The sequence below is a fragment of the Pagrus major genome, chromosome 21 (genome assembly GCF_040436345.1).
Source record: "Pagrus major chromosome 21, Pma_NU_1.0".
Lineage (NCBI taxonomy): Eukaryota > Metazoa > Chordata > Actinopteri > Spariformes > Sparidae > Pagrus > Pagrus major.
In genome coordinates, this window is record NC_133235.1 from 30,468,899 (window position 1) to 30,484,093 (window position 15,195).

Below are 15,195 nucleotides of genomic sequence, written 5' to 3' on the forward strand. Positions count from 1 at the left end.
TAACAAAAACAAACTGACTACGTCCAAACAATCAGCAGAATAAAACACACAGGAGTGTGAACAGACTGCCCACATGGACACTCTCCACTCATCTTATCTCACCCTCCAACTCGATTAGCAAAGTCCAGGATCCCCTCTCTGGTTCTTGGTCCTGAATAATTATATTTCACATCTTTCTTCAGCCTGAAAATAGACGTCCAGATACAAAAACTTGTTTTCACTCAAAAACACAGTGACAGACAGGTCATCACCGACACATCTGATTGGTTGATGTACAGTGACGTCACAGAGTTAAAGACAGTGATGATAAAATACAAATCTGACCGTACACAGAATGTTTAAATCTGAAGAAGAACCAGAGAATACAACTTCCTGTTCATTTACTTATTATATTTTATAAATGACAGATTTATCTGTACAGCAGTTTAAGTTTTGACATGAGACAGAAAAGATATATAAGAAATGAAGTGAAATCAAAAGAAGATATAAATCATGTAAAACACAGACGATGAATGAATCAACAGAGTCAACCAGTAGAAGAAGTGAGCCGGGCCTTTCAGAACAGTTTGAAGTTTGGAAAAAAGGGGGGACTCACATGAGGATGGCAGGATAACCTCTGACCTGGAACTCTTTGGCCAAACCTGCAGAAAGAAACAGAGCATCAGCGGTGAGCATCTAACATATAATCCATCATATTCATGTTTATTATGTGTCATAGATGTTGGTGTAATAATGAGTGATGATTGTTGTTATAAAGCATTATAAACATTCATTAGTGCTTATTACTTTGATTATATGGCACTAATGGCCTATCATCAAACATTATTGATCAGTAGACTGATCAGCTCATATCTATGTACATGTTGTTTTTATGATGATTCAGTGAAGATTACAGTGAAATATTCATATAAAAATATAATAAATATATAATATAGATTACATTCTCAGTGATGACCACATTTGATGGCTCATTATAAAACGTGTGTGTGTGTGTGTGTGTGTGTGTGTGTGTGTGTGTGCGGTTATGTTCTGTGTATAGAACAATATTGGCCGATTGAACTTGTTTTAAAGCCTGGTGGAACAAATGGATCAATCATCAGCTGATCATATGAAGACATAACATCAAGCTGAACAGAAATGCTTTTATTTTGACAGTTTCATGTTTAGGATTTATTGTATCCTGATAGTTTTATTGTTCGATTTGATACTTTTATTCAATCAATTTTATTTTGATAGTTTAATTCTGGTAGTTTTATTTTGATAGTGTCACTGACCGACGCTGGCAGTGGCGTCTGATTTGCCAACGTTGACAGGTGAGCCGAGACTTCTGAGTTCTGATCCAATCTGATGCCAAACTGGATCCAGCTGCTTACAGAAGGTACACCAGGGGGCGTAAAACTGCACACACAGCAGACAAACAAACAAACAAACACAGCAGACAAACAAACACACAGACAAACAAACAGCAGACAAACAAACACACAAACACACAGCAGACACACAAACAAACAAACACAGACAAACAAACACACAGTAGACAAACAAACAAACACAGACAAACAAACACACAGTAGACAAACAAACAAACACACAGACAAACAAACACACAAACAAACAAACACACAGCAGACAAACAAACACACAGACAAACAAACAAACACACAGCAGACAAACAAACAAACACACAGACAAACAAACAAACAGACAAACAAACACAGCAGACAAACAAACACACAGACAAACAAACAAACAAACACACAAACAAACAAACCAACAAACACACAGCAGACAAACAAACACACAGACAAACAAACAAACACACAACAGACAAACAAACACACAAACAAACAAACAAACAAACACACAGCAGACAAACAAACACATAGACAAACAAACAAACAAACAAACACTCAGCAGACAAACAAACACACAGACAAACAAACAAACACAGCAGACAAACAAACAAACAAACAAACAAACACACAGACAGACAAACAAACAAAAAGCAGAGAAGAAATCTAATTAAGCAGCGTTCATATGTCCACATGATGTGATGAGAGGCGTTCATGGTCAGTCAGGATGTTTCAAACTGCTGCTGTTACATCAGACTTCAGTCAAACTGATCAATAATTCTGATAGCTGATCAAAATCAATCACTGAATCAATAAACATCATGTTTAGAAAAAATATTGTAAATAAACAAACCTTTATGAGCCAGATGTCGTCAGCTCCTCTTGTCTCCAGGAAGCTGTTCAACACAATCACACTGATTATTGATTTTAATGAAAACATTCACTTTACAGTAGAGTGCCAGAAAAATCAATCAATCAATCAATCAATCAATCACAGCCATTTGTACTCACGAATCATCGAGCTCCTCCACAAAGGCAGACACACACACCATAAGGAGCAGGAGCACTGGAACAAACAAACAAACAAACAAACAAACAAACAAACAAACAAATGATGAACATGAAACAACAAAACAACCTCCAGCTGAAGCATTCAACATGGACCAATAGCTACTGGACTCAGTGTTGGAGGCGGAGCCCCATTCATTCCTATGAAAGCTGCTCAGTGGCCCACGAAGCCGAAAACACTGGACTTCCAGCCGGGCTGCGGTCGGGGTTCTTCCGTGTAGAGAGACGAGAGACTTCCACCGACCGAGTCGGCTAACTTCCTGTTTAGCATCCAGTTAACTTCCTGTTCAGTGCCCGGCTAAGTTGAATGAGGATAAAATAATTTAATGGTGAGGCTCTTCTAGACTTTCCAAAATATCGGACCGACTGGATCAAACTCTGACGGTACACGGGTCATGCCTCAGTACACGGGTCATGCCTCAGTACACGGGTCATGTCTCGTCGTGTATCGATTTCGTAATCTTTGTTTGTCCAAAAAGGTTTTTCAGAGTTTCAAAAAGTCACCAATAAAAAGGAAATAATCTCCAGGAGTCCTCCAAAGCTGAGTGCAGTAATGTTTAATTGTCGACAATTAAAGCATGAGATCATACAGACAAAAGTTCATCTGATAATATCCAAATTCTCAATACAAAACATCTCCTTATCTTCATTAATACGGGGGCTGGGCACCATGGTTTGTCCAATCCTGGCTCGTTCTTTGTTTTTGTCAAAATTTTGCTGACTCAGGTATTTTCCTGCACAAGGCAAAAACACGTATCCAGCGTTTTACAGACACTTCTGTCACAATGTGAGATTATGGTAACAAGTTTCAGAACACTTTTTGGGCCGCAGTGCATCACGGGATGATGTAATGACACAGTTTGACCACTAAGATAACTGGCTTCAGAACCTGGAGCTCTTCATGGAGGCTTGAGGCTTCCATACATGACACCTGCTATGATGTCACTTCCTGCCTGCTGATGTCATCTGAACTTCTCTGGTTTGTTCATGCGAGTGTGCACGTGAGTCCCTGTGTGTTTCCAACACAGCTGCCTGGTGACAAACAGAACTGCAGTGACCCACTATTGATCCATGTTTGATCAGTCATGTGATCAGTGAGCGTTCAGACACAGTATTGATCCTCTCGACTGTGTCACATGGTCTTCATCAGCGGGGTTGATGAGAACCATGTGAACAAGCCAGTAAGTTTTGTCAGACTGCCGTTGCTATGACAACAGTACAGCAGGGTTTTCACCATGTGACCCAAACACAGATGGCGTTCGGAGGCGACTCACCAGGCTGCCGTCTGTGATTAGCTGACAGAGGTCTCACTCTGATCATTTTCACTTTAACTTAGTAAAAAATCAGAGCTGTGATTGGTTGATTGATCTCAGGTCAGGAAGCTGTTCACTTTACTGCCAGATTAAAACTGTTCAGACACACAGACATCTTAATCCAGCAGGACACACACTCAGCATAAACACACACACACACACACACAGTGTTTCAGATTAAAAGATTCAGAAGCGTCCTCTGATCAGCAGAAGTTTTATCAATAACCTGCTGGATGATTTACTTCAGATGTTTCTGACACATTTCTGTAAATGTGGTGAGTCTCGTGCAGTCAGTCTGTTTAACTCTTCAGTGTGTGTGTGTGTGTCGTGCTGAGTGTGTGCCGGGCGCAGAACAAGTGAATAAATGAGTGGAGTTTGGTGGAGGACGTACCTGAGAGCGAGTTCCTCCTGGGAGACATGTCGACTGATGGAGGAGAAGCTGCAGAACAGGCGGATTAACAACTCAGCTAATCTGCTAACTGCTAACAGAATGAACATACGCTAATCTGTCAGATTAACAGGCTCCTTTCAATCCACTGAATCTTTATTGACAACAACAACAACACAGACAGAGTCAACTGATGAATAAATAATCATGTTTCACACAAACAGGAAATTATCAGAATGTTTTCATGTTCAGAGAAGAAGCTGTGAGGAAGGGAACGAGGAACTGACGCAAAGAAGGAAGTTAAGGAAAGAAAAGATAGACAAGGAAACAAGAGGGTTAGGAAGTAAAGACTGATGTTAACAAGGGAAGAAGGTGGTAAGGAGAGAAAAGGAAGGCAGGAGGTGAAACAGAGACAAGAAAGTAGAGAAGGAAAGAAAGGAGAGGAAATAGAAAGGAATGTGGAAGGGAAGGGAAGGAGGAGGTAAAGGAGGAGACAAAAAAAGGATGTAAGGAAAGGGTGGCAGAAGGAGGGAAACAAAAAGGTAGGGAAGGAAAGAATGATGGAGAGGAGGAGGAAATGAAAAGGAAGGAGGAAGGAAGAAAGGTAGGAAAAGATAAAAAGATCTTAGGAAGGAAAGAAGAAAGCAGAGATTGATTAGAGGAATGAAGAAAGAAGGAGATAAGGAGGGAAAGGTAGTAAAATAAGTAAAAAAGGAGGAAAAGAAAGGAAATATAATGGGAAAGGAAAAGAGCAGTAGGGGAAGAAAAGAGGGCAAAAAAAAGGAAGGAGGGTAGAGGGGAAGGAAACAATGAAGGAAGTAGAGAAGGAAAGAAAGGAAAAGAGGAGGCAGAAAAGGAGACAATAAAGGATGTGAGGAGGGTGGAGGGGAAGGGAAGAAGGAATGAAGGAGGTTAGAAAGGAGAGGAGGAGGTATAATAGGAAATGAACAAATGTTTGAGCAGCAGCGACAGAAACAATGAGGTCTGAACACTGATCAATACATGTATTGATCAGTGTTCAGACAATACATGTACAATAATACATGTACAATAATACATGTATTGATAAGTGGGACCCACTGATCTGGATTCAGAAGGAAGCAGCTGAAGTGATCAATCAATATTTCATGTCAGAAACACTTTAAATAAAGTTTGAATCAAAGAAAAAAACAATCATCAGCTCAGCTATGGTTCAAAAAGTCCAGCTCCGCCCCGAGTATGTTTTCTCTACATCAATCAGAAATTGTTACTTCTTCTTCAGTTTCGTCCTTTTTTAAATTGTGTCATCGTGGCGTGTGAAGGGGGCGGAGCCACATGTACAGCAGGTGTCAGAGAGGAAGCAGAGGTTTACCCTCGCCTGCAGCGCCTCCATCAGGTGAGTCAGAGTCAGCTGTCGGTGCAGTGCTGCTGGTGATGTCAGCAGTGACATCAGAGGACACCTGTCGGCTGAAATCAGATCCATCAGCTTCGCTCTCTGTCCAGCACGACTCGCTGTCTGACAGCGACGACAGCCGGCTCTTCCTCCAGCCAGCACTGAGCCGGACTCCCGGCGAGCTCTGACTGGTGAGTGTGGCTCGACGAGACAAAGCGCCGCTGGAGCTGACAGACGAACGGAGGTCCTTCTCCTGTAGCCGCAGCAGAGGGCGCAGCAGCGGGATGTACCGGCCGATGGCGGCACGGTACTTTGGGTGTGTGATTGCGTAGATGATGGGGTTGTGGATGGCGGAGGCCTTGGCAATGACGGCAGGAACTGAGTTCATGTAGGGTGTCAGAAGGTGGGCATAGCCAGCCGTGGCAGTCAGTGCGACTGCAGAGTACGGCGACCAGGAGACGATGAACAGCAGGATCACACCCAGAGCCACTTTAGCCAAACGCCACTCTCCGCGCAGACGCTCGTACGCCTTGTTGGTTTCTCCACAGTTAAGTAGCTCTATCTCCCGCCCCGCCCGCCGCACAGCCCGGAAAATGGCAAAGTAGCAGCCTGCGATCAAGCCGAGAGGGACGAAGAAGACGAAGGCGAAAAGCAGGATGGTGTAGGCACGCACGGTGGCAGTGAAGCTCATGTAGTCCCAGCTGCAGGACGTCTGCAGGCCTTCGGGGACGTAGGCGCTCCACCCAAAGAACGGCGGCAGACTCCAGCCCAGAGAGTACAACCACACCCCAGTCAACACCGCCAACACCCGGCCACGACTCACCCCACCCAGCAGGGCCAGTGGCCGTGTAATGGTGAGGCAGCGATCCACTGCGATGGCCGTCAGTGTCATCATGGAGGTGATGCCGAACAGAGCACCACAGAAGGCGTACAGCTCACAGGCAAGCTCCCCAAACACCCAGCGGCGGTGCAGGCTCGCCACGAAGAAGACCGGAGACTGCGTCAGAGACATGAGGAAGTCTGCTGCCGCCAGGTTGACCACCAGAAGGTTGCTGGGCGACTGCAGCGTTCGGCTGCGACAGAACACGTAGATGACCAGAGCGTTTCCCAGCATGCCCGTCACCCCCACCAACAGGATGACGGAGCCGATGATGTAGTGAGCGTGGTCAGGGACGTCCACGGTGGGGAAAAGTTGAGGCTGCGGGTGAGTGAAGTGTGTGGGGGCGTGGCCAGTGTCGAAGGAGGAGCAGTTCTCCCCCAGAGAGCAGAGAGACTTCCTGCTCAGCTGCTGATGACTCATTGATGGACGTTGGGGAAGACGTGGCTGACTGTTGGCTGACTGTTGGCTGACTGTTGGCTAACTGTTGGCTGACTGTTGGCTGGATGTTGGCTGGATGTTGGCTGACTGTTGGCTGGATGTTGGCTGGATGTCGGCTGGATGTTGGCTGGATGTCGGCTGACTTTTGGCTGGATGTCGGCTGGATGTCGGCTGACTGTCGGCTGGATGTCGGCTGACTGTCGGCTGGATGTCGGCTTGATGTCGGCTGGATGTCGGCTGGATGTTGGCTGGATGTCGGCTGACTTTTGGCTGACTGTCGGCTGGATGTCGGCTGACTGTCGGCTGGATGTTGGCTGGATGTCGGATGGATGTTGGCTGGATGTTGGCTGACTGTTGGCTGGATGTCGGCTGGATGTCGGCTGGATGTCAGCTGGATGTCGGCTGACTGACGGCTGAATGTTGGCTGACTGTTGGCTGGATGTCAGCTGACTGTTGGCTGGATGTCGGATGGATGTTGGCTGGATGTCGGCTGACTGACGGCTGGATGTTGGCTGACTGTTGGCTGGATGTCGGCTGGATGTCGGCTGACTGACGGCTGGATGTTGGCTGACTGTTGGCTGGATGTCGGCTGGTTTGAGCAGTGTGTTTGAGTTCTGTCGGCCGTGTGTTGCGCTGCCTGTGCTGCTACAGCTCTTTATATGAGTGTGATCGATGAATGACGGAGGATTATTGAGTCGACCTCAGACTGATCAATTAACTCAGTGCACTCAGAATAAATCAACATCTGGAGCAGATGTGACCTGACTGTTGCAGTTTTTTGGAGACAATCAGTGACACGCTGACGTTAATGAGCTTTTAAATCCAACATGTCACAGTTTCCTCATTGTGTCCCAGATCCTGATCGAACTTGTGTCCTGAATTCTTTCTCGTTGAACCTCGAGACATTTTGATTTGTCTGAAAATTTAACACTTGTTCTTGCTTGTGGTTGTAGAGTAAGATTCACTGATAAGAAAGTGTTTTCTGTTAATAAATGAATATTCTGTTGGTTTCAACAGTTTCCAGTCATTTTCAGTTCATCAAAGAAAACTCAAATAAAGAAGAGTTTGTCCCGACTTCAACATTGTTCTGTTTGAGAACCAGAACCAAGTGGTTGTTTCCAGACACCTACAAGGAAATGATTAGATATTTAAAGAAACGGTGAAATAGAGTAGAGGTATTTTGTGATTATTGTGAAACATCTAAATCTACAAACAGGCGGAGCAGGCTGCAGAACTTCTCAAAGAAAACATTTCAAATAAAAACTTCCAACACAGAAAATGAATTTCTGAATGAAGAGAACAAAATGATTTCATCCTCAGAAACATCCAGAGAAAAGTTCTGAAGACGACTTCAAACAGCAGATTTCCTGATGTTTTTAATAAAAACACACAACTTGTAAATCAGACCAGGAGTTGCTTCCTGTCTTTGTGCTAAGCTAGGCTGTTCCCAGGCTCTGGTCAGACTGTGAGATGTGGAGCGGCAGATATTGACTCGTCAGCGACCTCGTTCACACAGAAAGCTGCTTTTTCCAACAATTCATCAGGAGTTCATCAGCCTGAAGAGGTTTCCATCAATCGATCCATCCATCCATCCATCAGCATCAGCCTGTCTCATCTGATCCACTCTGGTGTCTCTGTGGTCAGTCAGTCCAGGATGTCTGTCTCCTGAGTCCAGGTGAGCAGCAGGTGGAGGGGGAGGGGCGAGGGGGGCGGGGTCGACCTGCATCTGAAGCTCCGCCTCTTCACCACTCTGCCCATCATCCCTGTGAAACCACGAAGAAGATGAGGAGAGACAGACAGACAGACAGACAGGAAGATAGACAGACAGGTGGACAGAGACACAGAAAGACAGACAGGTGTAGAGAGAGACAGACAGACAGACAGACAGACAGAGAGGTGGAGAGAGACACAGAAAGACAGACAGGTGGAGAGAGAGACAGAAAGACAGACAGAGAGGTGGAGAGACACAGAAAGACAGACAGGTGGAGAGAGAGAGAGACAGACAGACAGGTGGAGAGAGAGACAGAAAGACAGACAGACAGGTGGAGAGAGACAGAATAAAACAAAAACAAAGAAGGAAGGAAGAAGAACAACCTCTTATTCTTCACTGATTCCATCTACATCTGGAAACATATTCTGTGCAACAATTATGCATACATATCCAGTGAGGGCATCGGCTCAGGAGGCAGATTAAAGATTTGTAAAGATGAACACCTTGACAAGGATGACCCTCTGCTCACCATCACATACTACACCAAAGGAAAGGTCATGGTCCAGGAGAATGAAGCAAACCTGAAGTCCTTTGAAGAGGCTTTCTCCTTGTTAAAAGCTGAGGTGGACACCAAGAGGATCAATGTTCCCTCTGACAGTGAAGATGATGAGAGCCCAACAGAGAACCCCACCACCTTGTCCATCTCTGCCCCTCCCACACCTGCCAGCTCCACCAACCAGCTAAAGGAGAGTATGGCCCTGCTGGAGCTGGACTTTGCTGAATTCAAAGAGCTGACCCAGGCCAGGCTGTCTGACCACCAAGACAACACTGTGCAGCAGCTTCATGAGGAGCTCCAGAAGCTCAAGAGAGACAACCAAGCCTTGGCATCTGACCTCAGAGGAAGTGTAGAGGCACTAAAACAGGAGAACAGTGTGCTCCGTGCTCAGTTAGCCAAAGTGAAGGAGGATGCTGAGAATAGAGAAAGGAGCTTCACCAAGAAAGTCCAACACCCGACAGACCAACTCTCAGCAGTCCCCACAATGGCAACTACAGAGACACAGACTCTCCCTGCCAGTGTCCCAAACTCCTGTCTTGTCTCTGTCCCACCGTCTCTGCTCTGCAGCCAGCCTAACAACACCCTGGCAACTCCTGATACACCCACACAACCAGCTGCCAACAGCCAGCTCTGCCCATCCCAGCTTCCCTCCACTCAGCCAGAAGAACAAGCTCCACAAGTGGTCCTGCTGGCTGACTCAAATGGGAAATTCCTGGACACAAACAAGCTTTTTCCTGGTAAAAAAAGTGCTGTTGAAACGCTGCAGCACCACAGGCCAGGCAATGAAGCTGGTAAAAAAGGAGACCCTCAGGAGCCCTTGATGCCTGGTGATCCACACAGGAACAAATGACCTGCACAGCCTCTGAATGGACACTGCTGAGGCAGTGAGGAAGATGGTGGAGCAGGCCAGTAAGGAATTCCCTGACACCCGCATTGTGATCTCCACCCTGCTACCTAGGACAGACACCCCTTCTCATGTCATCCATGACATCAATACGGAGATCAGAAGAGGATGTGCCACCTTACCAAACATCCACCTGGCCCTCCACCCAACCATTGGCACCTGGGACCTCTATGATGGACTCCATCTTCACAAAGAGAAGGTGAAGATCTTTGCAAAGATCCTCAAAGACGCGGCCCTAGGACGCAGTCCTTCCACCCTCTCTTCTACTAGAAGCTTCAGAGACCATCCAAGACCTCCTCCTCTCCATCACCACCCCAGGATCATCCCCCCCTGCTGTGAGGAGACACAACAGCTCAGCCTGGACCTCCCACTCCCCACACACCCACCACCTCACCACTGTGAAACACAACCAGAGAAGGCTACTTTCCCCCTCCTCAGTTCCTGCCCACCATCCCCCTTTACAGCATCGGCAGCAGAACTATGCAGCAGCACCTGCCCCTGGTCCGCCTCCCCACCCACAGCAGCGGAGCTATGCAACAACACCTGCCCCTGGTCCGCCTCCCCACCCACAGCAGCGGAGCTATGCAACAACACCTGCCCCTGGTCCGCCTCCCCACCCACAGCAGCAGAACTATGCAACAGCACCTGCCCCTGGTCCTGGTCCGCCTCCCCATCCACTACAGCGGAGCTATGCAACAACACCTGCCCCTGGTCCGCCTCCCCACCCCCAGCAGCGGAGCTATGCTGCAGCTGTAGCCCAGCCTACTGCCACAGTCCCCCCCCCTGCTACCTCTGAGCTGGGATACATCAGGGAGATGCTGCACACCCTGTGCACCCTATGCACCCTGTGCACCCGGCTTCTGTCCAGCTAGAATAGACAGACTCTGAACACTTTCCCTGTTGAGTAACAGTACAACATGGAAATATATTGTTAGTTAGTTATAGTAATAATAGCAATAGTAGTAATCAGTACAATGGTAATATTAATGAAAATAGTACATACCTCCATGGAATTCATATGAAATTATTATTTAGTATTATAAATGTATAGATAGTTGTAGGTGTTTTAATATTTGTCTCACTGTACAGGTTCATTTTGATTGTTTTTTCATGCGTTCATTTCATATAAACTGTATATTCAGGGTCTCCACTCCTCAACCTTTGAGCTGAAGAGCGGAAACCCTGAATTCATGAAATCTATCAAAGATGTTGATATAATTATATTGACAGAAACATGGTGTCAAAATGATTTGCTCACTCACTGTCCTCCAGGATATAATGAAGTCATGGTGCCCTCTACAAAATTAAAAAACATACGCCAGGGCAGAACATCGGGGGGATCTTGGTGTGGTATAAAGGAGATCTTTGCTGTCAGATCTCACCAGTAAAACAGGGTAAATCACACATTTGGTTGAGAGTAGATCAAACCCTCGGCATAACTGACAGGGATCTATATCTCTGTGCAACTTATATACCCCGAGTAGATTCTCCTTATTTTGAAGAAGACATTTTTGACATTCAGAAATTGCCTCCTTCCAGGCCCAAACGCGCTACTAACTGGAGATCTGAATGGACGAACAGGAATCGAACCTGATGTCATGGACCCACAGGACAACAACCATGTATTTGGTCAGGCCCCCCTGTTTACCACACCAACCATCACCCGTCGGGACAACCTTGCCTCTGAAATAAATCAAAGTGGCAGGGAGACAGTGCATCTCTGTCGGGCCTGAGGCCTGTACATAGTTAATGGCAGGTTCAGAGGGGACTCTTTAGGCAGATTCACATACTCCTCAGCTTTTGGGTCTAGTGTAGTAGACTATGCAATCACTGACATGGACCCCTCCACTATCAGTGCATTCACTGTCAGACAGCAATCCCCCCTTTCAGACCACAACCAAATAAATGTGTTCTTTAAACTCTCAGATCAGATGAGTGGCACAAAAAGGGAACCCAGCAAGCTGTTTCAATTAAATCCTGCCTACAGATGGGCCCCAGACAGTGGAGACAAACTCATCATGGCCTTGAACTCACCTGATCTGATGAATGACATATCAATATATGACCAAAACCAATATGTCTCTACCAGAGATGGTGTAAACGAGGCCACTGATGATATCAATATGATATTTCATAAGGCAGCTATTAAAGCTGACCTCATCAAACAAAGACAGCCTGTTAAAAGGCAAAACGCTGACAAATGGTTTGATCCAGAATGCAGGACCATCAGAAAAGACCTGAGAAATATAACAAATGAAAAACATCGCCAACCAAACAACCCAGCCCTACGCATTAGATACAATGACATTTTTTTTTTTACTCCAAGTCTTTTTATTGATGTTTATACAAAAAGAGATAGTGTACAAAGTACATAAATCCAGAAGCATAAATGATCAGAAATAATACAAGTATAAACATCACCCCCCACCCTCGCTCCAACAGAGCCCCATCCCTGCAACAATATTACTGTACCATTTGACAACCTAATATTGATTGAGCTTGTGAGCAAACAGTTGTATTACATGCATCAAGTACATATCGAAACTGCATATACAAAAATATATATGTATATAAATAAATCATAGTAAAAAAAATAAAAAATAAAATTTAATAAATAAAATAAAACAAAATAAAATACAAAACATTAAAACAAAACAGCATAGTACACAAGTAACTAAAAAAAAAAAAAAAAAAAGGTCCTTACGGGTTCCAGATTATATGCAAAACAGGATCAGTCATATAAAACACCAATATTAGCGACATCTAATTTCTCTATATGACTTAAAAAAGGTTTCCATGTAGAATAAAATTTTTGAGTACATCCTCTTGTAGAGTAACGAATCTTCTCCAATACCAAATGATGTAGAAGGTCATTGATCCACATCTTAAAAGGTTGGAGGAAGTTTCTCCTTCCACTTAAACAGTATTAATCGTCTAGCTATGAGAGATGCAAAAGCCATCATATTCTTTGCCTGGCGGTTAAGGTGAATGTCATGAGGAGTTATTCCAAATATGGCAGTAATGGCAGAAGGTTCTATAGGTACTTGTAAAACATCTGAAAAGGTTTTAAATATTGACTGAATTGACAGAAATTGTCTAGTTTTGAACAAAACCAAAACATATGTGAGAGGGTGGCTGGCATTTGCCTGCATCGATCACAAATGGGATCAATACTAGGTGCGAACTTTGCTAGTCTTACTTTAGACCAATGAAGGCAATGCATAACCTTGAACTGGATAACTGTATGTCGTAAGCAGATTGAAGAAGAATGTATTCTATCTAAAGCTCTTTCCCAGATATTCTCAGGAAGTTCAAACCCCAAGTCGCCCTCCCATTGAGTCTTTAATGATGTCAAAGGCTCCAAATTATATGTGTTTAGTAGGGAGTATATGTTCCCAATAATCCCTTTGGAGCCTGAGTTAAGCTTCAGAATATCATTTAAGACGGAGTTGGGTGGCTGGGATGGGAAATGAGTAAATGATTTTGATATAAAATTACGGAGCTGCAAAAATCTAAAAAAGTGAGAATTTGGGATGTTAAATTTAAGCTTTAATTGATCAAAGGATGCAAAAGTATTGTCAATGAATAAATTCTCTATTGTGGCAACTCCTCTATTAGCCCATTCATGAAAAGCACCGTCTATAACTGATGGCGTGAACTGGTGGCTTCTTATTATAGGAGCGCAAGTGGGTAAATCCTTGAGAGAAAAACCTCGTCTGAACTGTGTCAGAATTCTAAAAGAGTGTTTCACAATTGGATTTGAGGTGTATTTAGATATGGATTCCAAAAGAGGGAGTTTTGAGCATAGCAGTGAATGTAAAGAAGTATGAAGACAAGAGGAGTTTTCCATTTGTAACCATTCAGGGTTAGTGTCACCAGATAGAGGGTCTTTCCAAAACAGCATAGTCCTAATGTTGGCTGCCCAATAGTAAAACTGGAAGTTAGGGAGGGATAATCCTCCATGTTGACGATGCTGTTGTAAGATTCTTTTCCGTATTCGGGGTTTTTTCTTGTTCCATATAAATCCCGACACCAAATTGTCCACTGATATAAAAAAGGATTTAGATAGGTATAGGGGGACGCACTGAAATATATACAGAAATCTGGGCAAAACATTCATTTTAATTACGTTAATTCTGCCCCCTAGCGACAGGGGGAGTAAATTCCAACGTTCCAAATCCTGCTTAAGGTGGGTTAATAGTGGTGAAAAATTAGCCTTGAATATATCTTTGAAGGCATGTGTTATCCAGATTCCTAAGTATTTGATTTTTTGTGGACTGACTTTAAGCGGGAGTGAACCAAAGTCAATTTGCTTAGCTGCTGTATTCACCGGCATAATTTCACACATCTGTAGGTTAATTTTGTATCCCGATATTTTGCCGTATTCTTCAAGCAGGTTCAGGGTATTTGGTAAACTAGTTATAGGATGGGACAAATATAAAAGCATGTCATCAGCATACAAGGACACCTTATTATCTGAGTCATATCTCCGTATTCCCTTTATATTAGTTTCACCACGTAAGGCTAAAGCTAGTGGCTCGATCGCAATGGCGAACAGAAGAGGTGACAGGGGACAACCCTGTCGGGTGCCACGAAGGAGAGGGAAGTAAGAAGAGAGATTGTTGTTTGTACGGACAGCTGCTAGTGGAGAAGAATACGGAACTTTAATCCAAAAGATAAATTTTTCACCAAAGCCAAATTGTTTGAGAGTGTAGAAGAGATAATCCCACTCCACCCGATCAAATGTCTTCTCAGCATCAAGTGATAATAATAATTATGGAATGTCGGGTGGAGTGGGACCATAAAGAATATTAAGTAGGCGTCTAATGTTAAAAAAGGAGTGGCGACCTTTAATAAAACCAGTTTGATCGTCGGCTACAATTGAGGGCAAGACCGCTTCTAGGCGGCAAGCCAGAATTTTGGAAAGGATTTTACTGTCTACGTTTAAGAGTGAAATAGGACGGTAAGAACCGCAATCTAGAGGGTTTTTATCTTTTTCAGGAATAAGGGAGATGACCGCTTGTCGCATAGTCAGAGGAAGGGAGCCGGTGGCATATGACTCCTCAAATACAGAGAGCAAGATGGGAGATAGCTGGTCTGCAAATTTTTGAAAGAATTCGCTCGGGTCCTGGGGATTTTCCAGTTTGCATGAGCCTAATTGCATTAGTAAGTTCTCCTACAGAAAATGATTTATCTAGCTCGGATGCAATTCT

At 44.4% G+C, this 15,195-nt stretch overlaps 2 protein-coding genes across 2 annotated transcripts in view; both read right to left on the minus strand.

Annotated features, from left to right (window-relative positions):
* Positions 1-4,175, minus strand: part of LOC141017295 (protein disulfide-isomerase tmx3a-like) — an 8,963-nt gene extending 4,788 nt beyond the window's left edge. The window contains exons 1-6 of the mRNA XM_073491966.1: positions 4,125-4,175; positions 2,364-2,418; positions 2,206-2,248; positions 1,275-1,398; positions 596-641; positions 103-183 (exon numbers count right to left, since the gene is read on the minus strand). Coding sequence (XP_073348067.1) covers positions 103-183; positions 596-641; positions 1,275-1,398; positions 2,206-2,248; positions 2,364-2,418; positions 4,125-4,152 — 377 coding nt within the window. The 5' untranslated portion in view covers positions 4,153-4,175. The remainder of the gene's footprint in view (positions 1-102; positions 184-595; positions 642-1,274; positions 1,399-2,205; positions 2,249-2,363; positions 2,419-4,124) is intronic.
* Positions 4,176-4,278: 103 nt separating this feature from the next.
* On the minus strand, positions 4,279-6,943 carry opn4.1 (opsin 4.1). Its single transcript, XM_073491354.1, has one exon. The coding sequence runs from the start codon at positions 6,791-6,793 to the stop codon at positions 5,450-5,452; it is 1,344 nt and encodes a 447-aa protein (XP_073347455.1). The 5' UTR covers positions 6,794-6,943; the 3' UTR covers positions 4,279-5,449.
* Between the last annotated feature and the right edge of the window lie 8,252 nt (positions 6,944-15,195).